The sequence below is a fragment of the Condylura cristata genome, unplaced genomic scaffold (genome assembly GCF_000260355.1).
Source record: "Condylura cristata isolate star-nosed mole 26May11 unplaced genomic scaffold, ConCri1.0 scaffold00007, whole genome shotgun sequence".
Lineage (NCBI taxonomy): Eukaryota > Metazoa > Chordata > Mammalia > Eulipotyphla > Talpidae > Condylura > Condylura cristata.
The window spans coordinates 55,419,121-55,439,200 of record NW_004567108.1 but is presented as its reverse complement, the minus strand read 5'-3'; the positions used below and the strand labels follow the sequence as shown (position 1 = coordinate 55,439,200).

Below are 20,080 nucleotides of genomic sequence, written 5' to 3'. Positions count from 1 at the left end.
AATTTATATTTCCTCTTCTTCCCTGCCTCCATTTTTGGATTGGGCTTGTGGCTGAGAGGATCTGAGGTTGGGAAGACACAAAGACTATTTTTGTGTATGTCCAACCACTGCAGCAGCACAGACGTGGTGAGGCGGAACCTGTTTCTGTCTAGCGTGCCTCTCCCCACTCTATCTGCTGGGTCTGGGTCTTTGGTGCTGCAATCTAGAATGTGGATCAGGAGAAATGGAGGAGTCTTATGTAATAGTTGGTGCGGGAGCATCTCCTCTGAACTGGCTCTTACTAAACTTGGTTCTATTGTCCTGGCAGGTCTTGGTTTTCTTGGGGTGGTGTTTGGCTTTACTCCAACTCACTTAGTTCCCCAATACTTCTTGTGAAAGAGGTAGTTATATCTCCTTTTGGTGCTTACCACAGGGTCATGGTCAAAACTCAGAATGCCCCAGAGTTCCTGCCTTTCTGTTCCATGTGCTCCTTCTCAGAAGCATGAGAAGCAGAAGTTTTCCATTCCTTCACTGTGCCTTGGAACTCAGATGGAAGAGGTAATTTACTTGTTGTGGTAAAATATAAAAGCCATGGCTTACTTTAAAACCATTCCTTCACCAGCTTAAAAACTTTGTGATGCCCTTTAGCAGAGGCCAAGAGAATATTTTTTCTTCTTTCTGAGAGAAACTCCAAAATCTATCCTTTACTTTAAATAAGATAATTTCCATTTGAGTCCAGTTAGCCTTCTTGTAATGCTTATTGCTATAAATTCTTAAATCCTGTGGAAGACAAGGCTTACTAATGGAACTCACCTTTCCCTGCATTATACACTCCAAAGCAAATATAAACATCAAACATACTATATACTTTACAAACTTATGCTTTTTTTTTTTTTTTAATCTTTTCTACCACATGAATGTGAACTTCATGAAGACAAGGGCTTTATCTGTTTTGGGAGGCATTCACAAATATTTATTGAATGAAAGCATGAAGTTTGGGTTTCAAGAATGTGCTTTACAAGTTATAAATTTCTACAATTATTTATTCAGTAAAGAAAATTATGGTTTTGTTTTTTTTCTATTTGTGAGGCTATTTAACAGTGTAGGCTTCCTAAACTTCTCAGAAGTCCCATCATTTCAGTACAACTTGAACAAGGAATTTACTAGGTTAGTGTGACTGTGACCTAACAGTATGCGACAGTGTTGTAAACTGGAAGTAGATAGAGGAGTCTGAGACAGGAGAGGCAAGGGAAATCATCATATGAAATGAGCACATCAGAACGTATGTGGCTGTGCCAGTCTGCTGTTTGTACAAACGTTCTCTTTTGTAGGGGTTATTTTTGGACAGTAAATCTGTTTACCAGTGATTGTGTTAGGCCAAACACCTCCCAGCATGCAGTATTTCCACTTTTCTGTTGGCACATTTTACAGCTCCTATTTCACAGATGTTCACTGTTTTCTTACTCGCTGATGATCCCATTTTAACACAGTAGAGATTTTCTCCACCCTTAACGCACTTGACGGGTAATAGGCAGACACATTTGGAAGTGGAGGCTGCAATGAGAGAAAGACAGTATGACTCACCACAATATTTTAGGGTTTGATTTTTTATCCCCAGTGACAAGTACTTGGTGGCAATGAATGAGGAAGCCAGAACAAAAGCAAAACCTAAAAACCCAACTGTGGCTGAATGGTGTGATCTGGATGTAAGAGAGCAGAGCACATTAATAAGCCTATAAGCTGGAAGAGCTGTGCCATCTTTGACACCTGCTCTCTGCCACTATGCATATCCAATCAGTCACTACATCCAGTCATACAACCTATTTTCTCAGTTTCTTCAGACCTTTCTATAATTTTCTCATAGGGATTACTTCATACATTTATAGTTACTATTTACTGAGTTGTGCTATGAACCTACAGAATATACCAAACATTTACATGCTTCATTTATTTAATTTTCACAATGAACATATGAACTGTGTTATTATATGATGCTACAGGTGGAGGATAAGCTCAGAGAGACTAACTCCACCATCAGTATGTCACAGAGGCAGGTTTTAAGTCACTAATGGCTGTCACGATGAACTCTCTTCTATAACTTACACAGCATTTGTTGATTTCTTCCTAGAATATTTCTGTGTTATACTTGGGATCTATCTTTTTAAAGAAAGCAGTTGAGCTGGAAGCTTATGGGGACTGGTTTCAGAGCCACTCAATCACTTCATCATTCATATAAACATTATGTTTGTAAAACAGTTTGAAAATAATCACTTAGGAAGAAAGTTACCAAGTCAAATATATTTTATTTAAATAAATGGGTATAAGCTCATTTATATATAGGTCTAACAAGACTAACAGGGGGATCACATCCTGAGAAGTCCAGTTGAAAATATCATTAGGTTATGCATTTTCAATACATCCAACCTATTGGACATGGTAGCACAGTCTAGCATACAGTACTGAGAACATTTACTTTAGCCTACAGTTGAGCAAAATTACCTAACACAAAACTTATTTTATAGTAAAGAGTTGAATATCTTATGCGACTTACTGCATACTGTGCTGAAAGCTAAAATAACCCGCAGATACTGATTGTTCGTCTCATGTGACTGAGGGCCAACTTGAAGCTGCCCCTGCATCTTGCTACCCAGCCTCCTGTGGGAGTATTTAATCACCAGAAACAGATCAAAACTTTAAGTACAGTTTCTACTGAATATGTCATTTTAAAAAGTTGAGCCATCATAAGCTGGGGTCTATTCAGACATACATGTTTAATCAAAGTTCAAAGTCCTCTACTGTTCGACATGTCTTTTCAATATCAATTGTATTTCCTTTGTTTAAGGTAGAGTGGCTCCCGTCTCTCCAGACTAGACCCACAGCTGTTCCTGTTTTTGTCATTTTGCCAACACTCTCCTCTGCTAACATCTGATGTGTTCTTTCCCACTTTCACTCACACGTCCAGTTTCCACAAATTTCACCTCTTCTGTGAAGCAATTCATAGCCATTTGCATTATACCAATCTTTTCCTTCGCTTAACTTTAATGGTGTCATTCACTAGTACTATGTGACACCTTTATACTTCCTGCTAGGTAGGTTTTCACGTCTTTCTTCCAAAGCAAATAAAGGTGCTCATAGGTGATGAACATTAATTATGGCTCATCTGGCTCATCCAACTGTAGGTCCCACTCAGCTCTTAACAAGGTGTTCGATTAATTGCTTCCTCGGTTGATTTCAAATCTAATTTGAGGTGCAGAAGTATTCAAAAAGAAACCTATTTGATGAACTATAACATGTCGTTAAATATCTGAGACTCTTTGGACAGGAAAGATCTGCCACACCGTGTGGGTCACCTCCCTGACTGGGTGACGAATTTGTGCTGCAGTGGCTGTGGACAGCTTCACAGTGCTGCGCTTTAACCCTTCACACCACCAGGGAGTCCTACTCCCCAGTTCTTGTAGGCATAAATAAATACATTTTTAAAATAAATTAAAAAAGACAAATTAACAGAATTCTCTGTGAAATTAAAGAAAGCTGGCAGTGGGGGAAATTGCTTTTAGTTTCTTATTATGTGCAAGAGCAACTATTTTAAATGACTTATTGTTTGATTACCTTAAAAATATTGGGTAACCAGCAATCAAAAAAGATAAACTCATGCCTTTTGCAGCAACATGGATGGAGCTGGAAGGGATCATGCTTAGTGAGATAAGCCAGAAAGAAAAGGAAAAATACCAGATGGTTTCACTCATGGTCAGAGCAGGACCACTGGGAAAAACAGTAATAATAATAATGAAAAACTATATACCAGAGACATTTTGTGGGGGTGGAGTGGGGAATGGGATCAAAAATGAGGGATGGGAATGCAGGGGACTATGGTGATGGCACAAGGGTGAATTGGTGGTGGGAAGCCCATGGGGACTACAACTAAGATGGGAAAAGGCACAAAATGATCTAAAAATAAACTATTATAAAAATAAAAATAAAAAAATATCGAGTAACTATTCAAACTTTTTAGTGCTCTTTTTTTTTTTTTAAGTTAATTTACAGTCCTAGAGATGTTGGAATTTAGCTATCCCACATAGACAGGTACAAGTAAAGACAGTTACTTTGATGCAATTGTAAGATGCAGATTATTTTTCACTCAGACAAATTTGAAAGAATAATTTGTGGGAAAGTAACTAAAAAAGCATTTCTTTGCAGTAGAAGAGTTTTGTGATAAACAAGAATGGAAACTGACATTAAACATATCCCACATACTGCACACATATTACAGTATAGACAGCATCCATTTTTATTCTCCCTGCTGCTCAATTTCCTCTTATTTTTGCGTATGTTTTTGACAGTAATGTGTTTACACTATAATTTGCAGAGAAAAAAGTTCATATTTTAAATACAAAATGATGTTGCATAATATTTTCGGCTTTTTAGGTCCATAAATTATTGTTCCTGAGAGAGGTAGCAAGTGGGAAAGGGAGTTAGTCAGGCAGCTCAAAAATGAATAGTAATTTTATTGACAAGATGATTTAATGTTGATTAGAACTGAGCAATGTGTATACTGGGCCTTGGTTTATTGTCTTTATTTTTTTTAAGATTTATTTATTTATGCATACAGAACTGGGGCATTTGGCAGAGATGCAAGGGCGGTGTGAGGATTCACCAGAGACAGAGTGGGGAGCAGAACAGGCAGATCGATGAAGTATACTGCTGAGGGGATTGGCGGGGAGGTCAGGAAAGGTCTGCCTTGCCATGTGGATCATCTTTGGGTCTAGATTGAACTCTCACTGAAGTGGCTGTGGCTAGCTTGCAGTGCTGTGTCTAACCTGTTGCACCACCGGGGAGGGACATGGTTTGTTGTCTTTTTTTTTAAAGATTTATTTAGTTATTCGTACAGAACTGAGGTATAGGCCAGAGATGCGGAGGGTGAGAGGATTCAGCAGAGACAGAGCGGGGAGCAGAACAGGCAGATCGACGAAGTACATTGCTGAGGGGAGCAGCAGGCGGGTCAGGAGAGGTCTGCCGCGCCATGTGGTCACCTCCGGGGCAGGCGGGGATCGAACTCATGTGGAAGTGGCTTTAGCTTCTCAGTGCTGTGCTTTAACCCGCTGAGCCACCAGAGAGGGCCCACTTTGTTGTCTTTTAAGGGAAATTGCATTGTGCAGGTGTGACATGAAATTTGGAAGCCTTCTGAGTTGTCTACATCATACTACCTGTTGTGCCACCTATGTCTACCTCTGTTGTGAGTTCAATTCTGCCACCTGTCAAGGCAGCTGAGTTTTGATCATCAGCTTAAAGTGGATCAGAAAGGAACTGGATTTAGATCGTAAGACCTCTCCACTTTCCTAAGACTGAGTTGAAGATCACTGGCATAGGAAGTAAAAGAAGAGTCAAAAGCAACAGTAAGTTTTTTTTGCCTTTGTTTTTACAAAAATAAGGTGGTTCTAGCATGTTAGAGATAACAATTCACCAAGCTTCCACTGCATACATTATGCCTCCATTTCGGAGATGTGGCATAAGAGAAATCTGTTTATGTTAGTCGTTAATTGAGCTGTTAACTCCTAATCTTCCAACCTATATTTGCATATTACATGAAGCTTTAATTGGACTATTTCAGAGTCAAACTTTATCTTAGAACAAACGTACTGCTGTGAAGTTTCTGCTTTCAAGCAATTCTCAAATGTATATGCCAATAGTCAAAAGACTTAGGAAAATGTAGATGTAATGCTACTTTTTAAGTGACAAATTGACACTTGAACTATAAATTTATAATATTTTAAAGAATAATATATAATAATATTATGAAGGATAATAATATATAAAGGAGATATAAAAGGACAATAGCTCCACATTTTGGAATTGGATGGAAGTGTTTATCATAAATTGTCAATAGGGATATAATATGATAAAAGCATTTCTGGAATGCAAGGTGATATATCAACAGAGACTACAGTATAAAGTAATATTTACCTAGCAATTCCATTTTCTAAAGTATGTCCTAAGGCACTAATATTATAGATTTATCTGTGATAGATTTGTCTATCCTGGCTCTGTTTCTAATAGCAAAATATAGGGAAAATCTAAATGATTAATAGAAGTTTGGCTTAATAAATCACAGAATATCCACAAGTACCTTCACAGACATTGAAAATTATGTGGCAGAATGATATAGAATATGGAAACAGCTTCATGATATTCAGTGGAAGACACGACACATAAAATAGCACTTAAGAGTGCAATCCTATTTTATTTTTAAATAATTTATAATTTAAAAAGGGTCATCCTAGGGGCATTGGCAGCCTTCAAGAAAATTTTCTCATGGGATGCCTAACCATTTAAAGAATTAAAACCACTCCAAATTAAGGGTGTCCACACATATCAACATGTACTCTCAGCAAATCTTGAGAAAGAACACTAGCTGGCTGATCTCTGAGGAGGGGCACCTAGATCTGAGCCAGGGATGACTCCACGGGCTTGAGTCCCATACTCCTCAGAGCAGCTGGGTGATCCACACATGGTGAAGGAGATAGCAGTGGAGGGTCAGACAATATGCTACAGAAAGAAAATAGAGACCTTTGAGGCATCTTGTCTAAACTCAGAACATGCTGTCTGAATAACACTGCCAGCCATGGCTTTGCCAGACACTGCAGGACAACTTAAACACATTTGCAGAACCTGCTCTCGGCAATTGGTATCCATGCTGAACACACTCAAAGTCGAGGCACCCTATCTAGACATCATGCTGGCCCCAACCAGTCTCAACTGCTAAAGGACAATGCTGATGAAGGTTTTGCAAGCTGGTGTGGGAAGTGTGCCTGGAGAATGATGGGACAGGCGTGCTTCCTACTGAGACCCAAGCCAGGGTTGGCTTCATATACAGAGAACAAAGATTAGAGAGATTTACACCAAAATTGTTAAAGCAGAGATTTCTAACTGTGGGTAGGGTTATATATTTCCCTTTCTTTTAAAGCACTCTGTAATTTTTTTAAACAATAAAATGGAATGATTGCTGATTAAGGAAAAGTTATTTTAAGAAAGTATATAAATGCAAGATGTTCTAGTTGAGAGGCAGAGTAAGTGAATACATTTCTCGTGTTCCTAGGGCTTACCTGAACATGTTTCCCAGTCATAGCAAGTGTCATAGCCACAGGGTTCTTTCCTGGTGCTATTGGATGAAAGTTTTGTCCTTTCAAGACCCCAGTCTAACTGGGGACCATCTTGGCAGGAATCAGTTTGTAGAAAATGGAGTTGCCGATTAGTTGAACATTTTTCAGCCAAAAAATTACAAGCTGGTAAAGTAAAATAACGACTGGTGTCTGCATCAAACACACAGAGATCCTCTGAGTAATGGCTGCCCAAGAGAGGAAAGCAAACATTTATATTTGAAGACCAGGAAAAAAAACTAGATAGTTGTCAATTCAATATGCTAACATACCACCCAATTTTCTTCCCTTTAACCTCACCCTTGCCCCTCCCCTGTTCCCAATTTGTCTTCTTCAGAGACTCCATTCATTTGGATGCTCTAGAATTCATTTTCTAAAATTTCATCTTGGCATTACTTACAACTGCATCAAATTATAGTCTAAATTTTTAAATTTTGGTAATCAAGATCTCCTGTAATTTGACTCCAATTAACTTGCCTTTCTAGCACTATTTTCCCATCCTCCTAAATCCTGCTTGTCACCTGACAATTATACTTACTAATTATTCTCTAAATTTAGAAGATCAGCCCTCTTTTGCTGCCACCCCACTCTGCTCAATCAACCCTGTAATGTCTCTCCTGTCTGCCTCTCTGTGTCCACACACATGGTGGGGAGAAAAGCAGTGGAGGGTCAGAGAATGTGCTACAGAAAGAAAATAGAGACCTTTGAAGGATCTTGTCTAAACTCAGAACATGCTGTCTGAATAATACTGCCAGCCGTGGCTTTGCTAGACACTGCGGGACAACTTAAAACATATTGGTGGAACCTGCTCAATTCAGCACAAGATAGTCTGTATCTCCTCTTAACTCATTAATTGCAACAGCATATTATATTAATAGTTTTGCAGGGTGTTTGTGCTGAGATTAAGAATATGAGCATTTAAAACATTTCCTTGGGTAACTTGTATAGGGGAACAAACCCTGTCACCCTAAAGATGTTACTGAACATCCCCAACTTTCCAAGAAGTTATATTATTCCTCTGAATAATGGTGGAACTGGGGTAGCTGAACCCTACATTCTCCAGACCCTTGGGGCAGCAGGCTTGGGCACTTGTGTTGACCACACACAGCGCCTGCCAGGATAAGGGACGGAACTCTGCCTGGACCACTTGCAGAGAATACAGAGGAGGGAAGACAGCACCTTTACGGTAAATGATGTTAGAGGAATTAAACAGAAGAAGACTTTGTGGTATTCTCCAAAGCCTATCAGTGTGCCTGAACAAGCCTCTGCTTACCAATAGCATAAAGATGACAAAGCTAATCAGTATTAAAAGTGAAGTACAGCAACTGACAGTGTTAGCTTCCAATCCCCAGTCCCATTCTTTCTCTTTAGTAAATTCTAATGTTCCTCAGAATGCTTGTACACTGAACCACAGAGCTACATTTCATGCCTCCCCAATGAGCACATGTTTCCAGGCGAATGGAAGAAATGGAAGCGAGTGCTGGATCTTTCAGGAATTTTCCTTGAAAAGGGAAGATAAGTCCACTTGAGGTCTTCCTTTAATGCTTCTACAGAACAGTGTTAGAGCAAGAACTAAACATAAGAATGGCAAAGTAGTGAGCAGGAAGGAGTCTGTCCTGTCTGAATGAGAGTCACCATGGCAGCTCTAGCATGTTTACCTATGCATTTATGTTGTGTGTGAGAGAGAGAGAGCTGGAGTTTAAACTGAAGCTAATGCTATTTTGGAACAAATTCAGTTGAAAGCAGCTCTCTAATTAATGTGTACCATTAGCGCTGAGGTTTTTCCTGGTAAACAAAAGGCAGTTATGACAACAGAAAGAACAGTAAGTCATGGCAGTCACATGAGGACATGTCATAGTTCCTCTTAGTGATCCCTGTACCCTACTCCTGCCACTACATGAAAGAACTAACCGACAAGTGTGTATGTGAAGTCCATGCTCACACCACTTTCTCTTCCCCAAGTTTCTGGAGTCACATATGCCCTATCCTTACAGGGAAGAAGAAAGGCTTTGAGATAATAGTCTGAAGTTTAAAAATGGGCAGGAATAAGTCTTTAAAACAAAACTGTGATTTTTAATAATAAACAAAAGCCATGCAAGCTTGCAACTAGCTGAGCGATAATTAAGAAAGCTTACTTCCCAGAGAGGAAAGACATTGGGGGTATCAGTCATGTAAACTATTAATATGTGTTATGTTTGTGCTTCAAGAAGTCCAGTTCTTCTGTCAAGCTGTTCACACTAGACTGGCTATCCCAATTACCAAATAGTCCATAAAGTATCTCTTACCCACAGTCTTCTTCAGGAGACATGCAGATGCATTCAGATCCTGACTGTTTCTGTCCTGGTTGACAATGGCCCCTCATTTTTGTCAGAATATCTGAAACAAAAGGGGAACATGGGTTCTAAGCCATACGCTGAAATTCAGGAGAAAAGGCAGTGACTAAAAGTAGTGGTAAGGGCCCTCCTTATGGAGGTTTAAAGCAGGGTTAAAACTAAGAAGCTTAAGCCACTTCTGCGTGAGTTCAATCCCCACCTACCCCGGAGGTAACCACATGGCGTGGCAGACCTCTCCTGACCCCCCCGCTGCTCCCCTCAGCAATGTACTTTGTCGACCTGCCTGTTCTGCTCCCCGCTCTGTCCCTGATGAATCCTCTCACCTTCCACATCTCTGGCTTGTACCCCAGCACAAATAAATCTTAAAAAAAAAAAAAGTAGTGGTAAAAGATAAACCTTTTACCTCGTTCTGCATATAACATTCACTTTGGCTGTTCTAAACCCATGGTTAGGAAATAATGCATCGGAAAGACCCTTTCTAGCACTGAGCACTGGCTGCCCTAAAATTTCTATCAAGTTCAGAAAACTAAAGAAAATTGGATTGGTGAAATTTTTCATTTTTTTTTTCAAATATTCACTGAACCATTATGATGTTTCAGTGCTGTGTTGGTTTCTGGAGAGAGTGGATTAAGCAAAATTTGATCTAGATCTTGTACTCTCAAAGCCTATAGTTGTGTGGAGGCAGACAGACATTATTCAGATAGAATTGCTTGTTATTAGTGATGTCAAATATAAACCATATAAACGAGAGTGATGTAGGTAGGAAGACTTGGAACAGTAGAATGGAAAGAAAAAAAATGGAAAATATTTGATGCAAAAAGATCAGGCGTGAAAGTCTCACAAGAGCATTATGTGACTTTCCTGGGTGAACATGTTTAAAATAAAGAAACAAGATCACTGAACTTATGGATGTGGGTGAGATACCCCAGCAAGAAGATGTAACACGAGGTAAAGGAACAGATTTGAGCTTTGAGGAATTCCAACATTTAATGTCCAAGCCCAAACAGGAGCCAGTGAAAAACAGAGCAACAGCAGGCTTTCATATTTCAAAAGCCAACAAAAGCCAGGGAACAAGTGTATGTGCAGATGGTGATCACGGTGAATGTTGCTGAGATCTAGGGAGATGAGACCCAAAATAATGTTCGCTGCATTTAGCAATATGGATTCATTTAGTACTGACAGTAATGCAACTGCAGCAGGGTAATGGTTTAAAGTCAGATTTTCTTACAAGAATAATAAATGGAGTAATATAATTGCTAACTATAGTTATTTTTCTCTGCATGATATTCCAGACGTTAGCATACTACGGTTGAGCAAAAGAGACAAAAGTAGCTGTGCTCCCTTTTCTTTCCCTCTTGCTTTAAAGGACAGTGGGATAATTGTTAATGAAATAATCATAGTAACACATTTATATATGTAAAGACAGAAATAGTTATTTTTGAAAAAAAGAGAACATGGCTCCAGGAGATCCTGCAATAAAAAAACCACGGCTGAAATGTAAGCAAATCTCCACAGGGAAATGACGCCTGAGTTAAGATGAGCAATCCAATAGTGAGTATGTGGGGGAGGGGGTTAAATTTTTTCAGAAATTTTGAAATAAGCTAGAAAGAAAAGGAAAAATATCAGATGGTTTCACTCATAGCAGGAGTATAATGGGCCAGGCGAGATAATAATAATGAACAGCTATATACCAGAGACATTTTATGGGAGTAGAGTGGGGAATGGGATCAAAAACAGTGGGGGGGGGGGAAATGCACTGGACTATGGTGATGGCGCATGGGTGATTTGGATCCCAAGGGTGCTACACCTGAGATGGAAAAAGGCACAAAATGATGCAAAAACAAACTATTATATTATTTTGAAAAAAAAAAAAAACATTTCACAATTTTCCATGAGAAACAGCCATGAACATTTCTAGGGTAATTCAAAAGTTCAGCACCTCCTACCCTTTTTTTTTTCTTTGATTTATTTTTTTTTTTATGCTTACAGAACTGGGGTACAGGCCAGAGGTGTGGTGGGTGAGAAGATTCACCAGAGACAGAGTGGGGAAATACACTGCTGAAGCGAGCAGCAGGTGGGTCAGGAGAGGTCTGCCGCACCATGTGGGTCAGCTCCCTGGTGGGGGATTGAACTTGTGCTGCAGTGGCTTCAGAGCTTCATAATGCGGTGCTTTAACCCATTGCACCACCAGGGAAAGAGTCCCCTCTTACCTTTTTCTTAACATGTTATGAAAACCCAGAATAAAAACAAAGAAAGCGAAGAGTCCAGGAGACTAGCAGTCTCACCTGATCTGTTTGACCTTGGTTTTAAATGAACCGCTAAGTCTTTTGTTTTTTTTTTTTATAACCCAATGAGCCTACTTAGACCCCATCTTGCATAAATCCTCCAGGATTCTCTGATAAAGAATGAGACATTTGAACAAGCATGTTGAGAAATTTGAAGATATCAATGAGAAGCTCTCTTAAGTATCCAAGTAAGTATCCTCCCAGCGGCCCACCCTGATCCCACGCAGAGGGATCCCAAGTCAACTTTGCTTGTTTCCAAATCTATTTATGTTCATCTATATTTTGATAAGGTAAACTGATTAAGCATATAAACTGATAAAGGAGGAAACGGGGAGCACTTTTTTTTTAATTATCTTTAAAAAAAATAATAGCTTATTTTTACATCATTTTGTGCCTTTTTCCATCTCAGTTGTAATCCCTGTGGGCTTCCTACCACCAACTCACCCGTGTGCCATCACCAGAGTCCTGTGCACATCCCCCTTCCCCCTGCCCAATTTTTGATCCCATTCCCCACTCCACTCCTGTTAAATATCTCTAGTATATAGTTGTTCATTATTATTATTATTATTTTCTCCCCTGGTCCTTAAACTCCTGCTATGAGTGAAACCATCTGGTATTTTTCCTTTTCTTTCTGGCTAATTTCCCTTAAGCATGATCTTTTCCAGCTCCATCCATGCTGCTGCAAAAGGCATGTAAGGGGAGCACTTTTACAAAAAGTAAGGTGAAATTTTTAAACAACTAAAGGTGATTTCTAAAAATTTTGGTTTGAATTGCTGTGAACAGCACTACTATAAAAAAGGGAATATACATAATGTAATTTACATATGACTTACATACATACGACGGGAGGGGAGGAAATCAGAAGGAAAAAAAGATGAAGGTAAAGAAGAGGAAGATGGTGATAAATTAGTTCTAGTTCAGATTTTTTCTTGTCCATGATTTATTTAAGCTCCTTTAAAGAAAAAAAAAGAAAGAAATGTAAGGCTGTGTAATATTTGTTTTTAAACTGTAGTGTCTTTTTTTTTTAATTTTTGTGGTATTGTTAACATTCTATCCGGTGTGTCTTTTTGTCTGCTATTTTCTTAGCTACTAATCTTGTCTGGTAACAGGATAGGGGTTGTAAAATGGCACGGAAAGTTAAAGCTCATAGCACAAATTAATTAAATAGCAGGATGGCAGTTTTTCATCTTTAGTTGTCTCTGATGGAGCTTATATGAAATAATTGTTCTGTTAACTGAATACCACTTTGTAATTACTCCCCCAAAATGTTGCAAATGTTTGAATGTTTTTAAGTAAATACATTTGCATTAAAATTAAAAAAAAAATCTTAAATAGGTATGCATTGCTTTTTGTTATTTAGATTTACTTAAAAGTACATTAAAAGGATTTGAGTACTGAGTTGGTTTTCTCTGCTTTTTAGTGCCTTTTCTTTTTATGCATGAGGCATTTGCATCACTGGCTCCAAACTAATTTGACCCTGGTGAGAAGTTAACTAATGATCTAATAGAGACTTTACCCACAGGTTCTAATCCCTTTTTTTTTTTAGGTAATATCTGTTCACTGTATATATATTTCAGGATCTCATAGGAAGAGTATGTTGTTTTAAAGTATCTCACGAGTAGGGTGAAAAATCAATGTTCTAAAGAAATTTATATCCCATAATTATGGTATGGGATAACACAGATTAAGTTATATATTTGCTTTTCTCCAAGGAAGAAGTAATGGAATTCTAACTGTAAAGGAAATAACTTATTCTTTTGTTAGTATATTTTTGAAAACTTGTGATTTATTACTTTAAGTTAAAATAAAATAATCATATATGTACTTATCACTTTAACCAAAATCTCCAAGAACCATCAATTCTGAGAGAACCTGTATTTGCTGAACATATTCAAATTTTACAGTAAGAAGAAAATTGACCTGACTCTAAAATTTGAAGGTATCATTCTGACCAAGAACCTATTTGCTTTCTGACTTCCTAGGGTTGGTCCAGTATTTCCCAACTCAGCAGTGAACTCCTGCTCTTTCCACCCAAAACACACTTAACAGCGTAGTCCTAATATCAGTGCTAAACTACTAATCATGGGGCATATTGCCTGAGCAGACCCCAGAATCTTGAGTTGCAACTCACCTTCTTCACAGGTAAGTGAGTCTAAAATGGGTGGTGTCCAGGAATCCCCACTGCATTTGTAGCTTGAAGGCCCAGCAACGGCAAAGCCTTTAGGGCAGGACAGTTCAATAGATTCACCGATTTTATACAGTCTTCGATATGGTGAAATTGTTACAGTGTCCTCCAAAACTGGCTTGAGGCACTCTGTCCCTGTAGAGAGAAAAAGAGTTTGGATGTATTTAATAGTGCAGAAAACTCAATGAATGTCAGTAGACTTTATGGAACCCAAGTAACAATTTCAATACAATTTCCTATGTTGGATTAGCTTAAGTGCAGTTGTTCATTTTAAATAAGCAAACCTAGGGGTTTAGGGTCTCAAGCTTCCATTGAGAAACTCTCTTCAGTGTCTCTGAAAAGACAATGAGATTCCTTTGCTAAGAAGTTGACTAAAGACTTCCAACTTTCATTATGTTATTGGGATATTTTCCTTTCAAATCTTCTTTCCTCTTCTCCCTGAAGGGTTTTCTCATAAGAATTTACCACTGTGTGTGACACAGAAACAGGACACTCTCATGAACACTACATCATAAAGTCTGCTTGAGCCTTGTTTGAATCTCATTTTGACTTTACTACGGATGGGTAAATGTGGATTCTACAGACTCATCCTCTTTGTCAGCAAAGGGGGTGGCCATGCCACAAGGAGAAAAATGCATTTCACATAAAATTCTACTGCTGCTATATATAAAGACAGGAAGTGTCTTCTTCCTGGGACTCATCCCCTTGCATCAGTTATATCAGGCAAGGCAGATGTCTACGGTTAGAGACAGTTAGCAGACTTCCTGGATTTCTGCTTAAGTTCATGCTTTACATGTCCTGTGTATATAAAGCTAATATGCAGGGGCTGATGAACTGAAATATGAGATATACTGAAATTTAATTTTAACAAATGAATCCTATTTTCTGCTTTGCTAAATCTTTTCACCAGAATTAGTGAAATACGATAATTATACTAATCTAAAGGTGTGACTTTGGTCTACTTATGTTGGGCACATTTATTCCTCAGAGGCCACAGGTAAAATGTTCGCCCTGTTCTCACGTCGGCATTCCACATCTCCTCGTCTCCAGGTCCTGTCTGGTAAGCATCTGTAGAACTGGTATCCAATAGCTTTGAATCCTGTAAGGCATGAGATTTCAACATCCTCCCCAACAGAGTACAGCTTTTTTCCATCCTAGAATAAAATAGAAACCAGAAAACTGTTAATGCTAATAATAATCTCAACACCTTTAAGTGATTTTGGATCTCCTTATTCCTTCACTTTTTATTTACTCAGTCATAAAGGCCTCGTTGTTTCTACTTCCAAATATTTCCCCAAGTTCTCTTTTCTTTGCCATCCTCATTGTGTGCCCAAACTTTCCTGAGTTTAAGACAGACAAATTTTTAAAAAATAGTAAAATTAATTTTAAATGTTATAAGCCTCTTGAAAGTTTATATCTAAAGCCACAGGCATGCTGGAAAAAATATTTTTTAATCATAGAAGCATTATGATTTAATGAAAAAAAAGATAAAATTATAACATTTATGCCAATTATGTTAAAACTATATTGACCCCTTGAGAATCCACAAGTTTTTAAACTTAGTAAAATGTCATAGATGCAACACTCCTTACGATTATAGCGTAGTTTGTTTCTCTGATAATATGTCTGAGACTCAAAAGTAAACAGCCAAATCTTAGTTTATAGATTCTGACATCATTCAAAACCTAGATTATGCTCAAATTCCATCCTCTAGTCACATAAATGTACCACTAATATACAAACTTAGGTGTGTCAGTGAACCTAAGTATCTTTCAATCTAACAATCAGGCATGAAGATAACTCCAGGAAATCCAAGAAGGAGTGCTGGATCACTCTAAACATTACTTTCTTACTTCTTAAGTCAACAGATTCCTAAAAAAAAAACTCCAAATTACAGAAAATGTATACTTTTTTTAGTTGTATGTTTTAAACCCCAAACCTGAAATAAGGAACATGAGGATGCTTACCCAGATAAATCCATTTTCTGGAAGAGCTGGCGGAAGACAACCTGAATCTGATTCTGTCTCAGGAAGGTCCACTTCTTTCACTTCTTCATCATCATTGATACATGGTTGTCCACTAGCGGGAAACATTAATAGGCGTGCATATGTATGGAGGTATATACAGCCATACAGCTGCATCTGTATGTGTACCTACACTATTGTTCCTCAAACTGGAGAGGGGTTAGGCTGGCCAGCCCCCAAGCAGTAGGAAAATCTGCATATCACTTCTTCCTTGTCTAGCATAATCGCAAGTGCTGATCTCCCTTACATTTTCTTCCATTAATCCTTCTGTTGTGGGGTCTACCCATGCAGATGTAGGCCTCACAGTTGAAGCCATGTTGTTCAAGAATCAACTGTATTTACACATACTGACATGTACAAACATATATACATGTGTATGTACACATACACATTAAAATATGTACAAGATCCATAAAATAGGCACATAAGTGGGACAGCAGGAAGCAGCAGATCCAGTACCTTGCTAACATGCTGTCCTGGATAGGCAACATTCCAATTATGTAGTTTTTATTTAGTAGTAGGACAATAACTATGTTAACTCGATTTTAGTGGGAAAAATGACTCATTCTTTCCCCTTGCCCATCCTTACTTGTTCTCCATTATTGAAAAAGTACAGTCCTCCTCTTGGTGCTGATCCCCTTCACAGGGTTTTCCTCCTTGTTGGGGGGCAGGGTTGTTGCATTCCCGGGTCCTTGATCGCTTGTAAGTAGCATCACATGTACTCCAGGAAGTCCAGCAGCCCCAGTTCCCATCAATTGCATCTGGAAGAAGGAAAGGCCCACCCACTCATCACTGAGCAGCCTAGACAATGTGGGCTTTGAAGCCAAGCCATCTTGGTTCTTGCTCTTTCTAGCCACCTGACCTGCTTTGTGGAGGATTAAAAGAAATGGCCCATGGAAAGGTCTGACACATACTGCCTGCCCTTTCCTGTTCCCACAGCCTAAAGATAATGGCAATATTTATGAATCATCTTCAACTAGCAGCAGCTTATCACACACACACACACATATATATACTCATAAGTGTGAACTTCTGAATATAGATCACATAGCATTTTTATGATAACAGAACTTATCCTCATTTCCTGGACATATCCTCTTTCTAAAGAGATAGGAGGTAATGTTACTTTTTCCTATATGAAAGCTTTAACTGATTTTATAATTTTCTTATTACAAAGCCTTCCTAGTCCTGTATTACAATATTTAAGAGGCTTATAACAGTGTCATCTAGTTTATTTTATAGTATGTTTTATTCTCTAATCTATTTTCTGTTGCAGGCATTGTACTGTGTATTCTTTATATAAATTTAATATAATGTATTGTACATAATACATAGCACTATGTATATTTCATACTAGGGTAGATTTGATAGTAACTATCAATGACAGGTTGAACCTTAGAGAGGTAGGAAGCTTTCTCAAGTTCACATAGTTGGCAGGTTACTCTGAAGACTATGACCAGGGCTGTTTGACTTTGGAGTCTAACATTTTGCTGGTTTTTTTCCCTGTAAGTTTGAAGAAGGCGGAGCATGTGTTTTGTTCTATGTTATTGACTGACCTACCTGGAATACCCTTTTTTTGGGGGGGAGGTACCTACCTCACAACAAACTATTACTTACCAGATTTATAATCTGGGGAACGTAGTTCACAGTTCTCACCATAGGTGCCACTCTGACACACACACAAACATTCGGTGCCCGAGAGTGTGGGGCGGCCATTGTTAGGGCATGGAGCACACTGGCAAGGGTCAAACTTGGCTGCATATTCTTGAAAAGCTTTCCTCAGGTTGTTCCGTTTTGTCACAGCACAGGGGATGTTTCTTACCAGGTTTGTGATGGGAGCAAGCTAAGAACAGTTAGCAAAGAAGAGGTCCATTCCCAGCCACATCATTTTGGAAGATGTTGCCATCACTGACAACATTTGGAATTGTTATGGAATAAGAGGCAAGATTTGGAATATCTCACACTTCAAAGGGATGATTGTAGCATATATAATATCTGGCTGATGAAAAGTAGAGAAAAATCCCTTCCCATGAAGGGGATGGGGACTCTTATCCTTCTGTGGTAAATTAAACAGACTGCTGCAAGATTAGCTGGTTTCTGTTGTCCCTAAAATATAGAAACTTGATGTATCTGGAGCTTACTTTCCCTGGGATTCTACTATGTTTTCCCAGAGACAGGATCAACTTTTAGAGGAATTGAATAAGACTGTGGAGTAGGAGTTAATGGAAAAATGCACTTGTCAGTAGGTAAATGGAAGAATTACAGTAATAAAGAATAAAGCTAACAAAAAAAGGCTTCTTTAATGAGCACTTTCAAATCCCAAAGGGCTTCCCAGTGCAGTGTGTGACTCACACATGCTCAGATGGGTGGCTGGGCCTCCCTTTCCTACCACAATCTAGAACTCTCAATATCTCCTCACACTGCATGTAAATTATTCCACTTACATAATAATGGAATAACTGTATCTTTATTTTAAATAAACAAATTAGCTGCTTTAACAACTTTAAAAAGTAGTTATGTTTTAAGCAAAACTGGTTCTAAATGGCTTGTTAACTGTAGGTGAGCAAAGTAGTTCCTTAATTATAAAAATCACCTTTTATGTAATTACAGCAAATAAGAAACGGATAACTTTAATTAGTGGTGGGTAGAAAAAGAAATAGGATATAGAATTGTACTTATCCAACAGAACTATAAAGGAAGATCTCTATGCTCATCAAACAAAGAGTGACAAGAAAAATACAAACATTAATTTTATTACATCATGGGAAGATGAAGAGCTCTAGCCAAGGTAAGTTTGACCAGTTTAAGTCATTAAATTCCTGGCATTTCATGCACACCAGGGACTCTAAATTTTGTACCAGAAAATGCTTGTTTGAATAGTAAATGCAGTAGATATGTAATTTAAAAACTTGTCGGTAGGTAAATGATAAAATACGATATATTTTTTAAAAGTACAAGGAACATGCATGCTAACTAAGACATTTCCTTTATCATACAAAAAGAAAAGGAACTGTGTGGTGTATAATTTGGGCTGCTACTACTTAGCCACAATAACTTTTTAATCTTACCTCAAAGTCAATCACGACAGGATTTTCCTTTACTGATTCTAACCACTCGGAAAATATCTTTTTATCTGGGCCAGAGCTCCCTTTTTCCCATGCCAGAGCTGCTGAATATTCACTTCTACCACCTTGCACCAGCGATATCGATTTCTCTACTCCCTTCAGAAATGAACCTGCAAGGTATTTCAACAAATTATCCATTTAATTTTTTTCCAAATTCAAGCTATACAGAAAGTCTATTTGCACAGTAGGGAGAAGTAGATAGTCCAGTCATATTGCCCATTAAGTAAATTAAGTGAAAAGCAAAAGAACATGCCTCTTCATCTCTCTAGGGAGTTTACTAATAGCAGTGCTAACAACTATTTATTAGCCTCTTGTATATGCTAGGCACTTTGCACACATTATCTTATGTAATCTACAACAATTCTGAATATGTATTATTATAAACATAAACATAGAAGCTTGAAATAATTTAATCTACACCACATGGTCACTAAGAAGTGGGGGTGGGATGCAAATGGAGAATAGCAAACAACAGGATTGCTATCTATATTCGGTTGCTGGCTGTGCTGGAAACTTTCAATTATAGCAGAAGTTGATAGGATGCTTGTAAGCTTAAGGACAGGAGTAAAACCCACAACTAACCAAAGGAAAAAGAAAGTAAACCTCAAGTTAAGAGCTGACACAATGTTTCTTTAAAATCAATGCCAGTTAGTGTTGAATTACATAGTACAGATCTTTCAGATAAATTTTGAAAACAACTTCATTGACTAATAGTATCTTTAATTAATGGGGGTTGGGAAATTGTAGTGAGAAAGAAAATCAAGTGAAAAGGAAGCTGGCAATGTATATACTAATTCATGGCAATACTTTGGTTTCTATTCTTGAGAGTGTCAGCAAAGATTAGCCCTCGCCTCTGTTTAAAACTACAGTAAGCGGACCTTCCCTGATGGGTGCAATTGGTTAAAGCGCAGCACTATAAAGCTCTCCGCAGCTACCCAAAAATATCTGCAGCTGGCAGCTCGTTCAGCATGAGTTCAATCCCCAATATGGGAGAT

The 20,080-nt window shown here is 38.3% G+C and overlaps 1 protein-coding gene across 1 annotated transcript in view; it reads right to left on the bottom strand.

Moving 5' to 3' along the window:
• Nucleotides 1-1,063: 1,063 nt before the first annotated feature.
• C6 (complement component 6) overlaps nucleotides 1,064-20,080 on the bottom strand; it is a 57,455-nt gene continuing 38,438 nt past the window's right edge. Inside the window, exons 10-18 of the mRNA XM_004678350.2 lie at nucleotides 19,029-19,195; nucleotides 17,578-17,803; nucleotides 16,550-16,721; nucleotides 15,904-16,015; nucleotides 14,958-15,090; nucleotides 13,883-14,071; nucleotides 9,419-9,509; nucleotides 7,080-7,321; nucleotides 1,064-1,533 (exon numbers count right to left, since the gene is read on the bottom strand). Of these exons, the coding sequence (XP_004678407.1) occupies nucleotides 1,352-1,533; nucleotides 7,080-7,321; nucleotides 9,419-9,509; nucleotides 13,883-14,071; nucleotides 14,958-15,090; nucleotides 15,904-16,015; nucleotides 16,550-16,721; nucleotides 17,578-17,803; nucleotides 19,029-19,195 (1,514 nt within the window). The 3' untranslated portion in view covers nucleotides 1,064-1,351. The remainder of the gene's footprint in view (nucleotides 1,534-7,079; nucleotides 7,322-9,418; nucleotides 9,510-13,882; nucleotides 14,072-14,957; nucleotides 15,091-15,903; nucleotides 16,016-16,549; nucleotides 16,722-17,577; nucleotides 17,804-19,028; nucleotides 19,196-20,080) is intronic.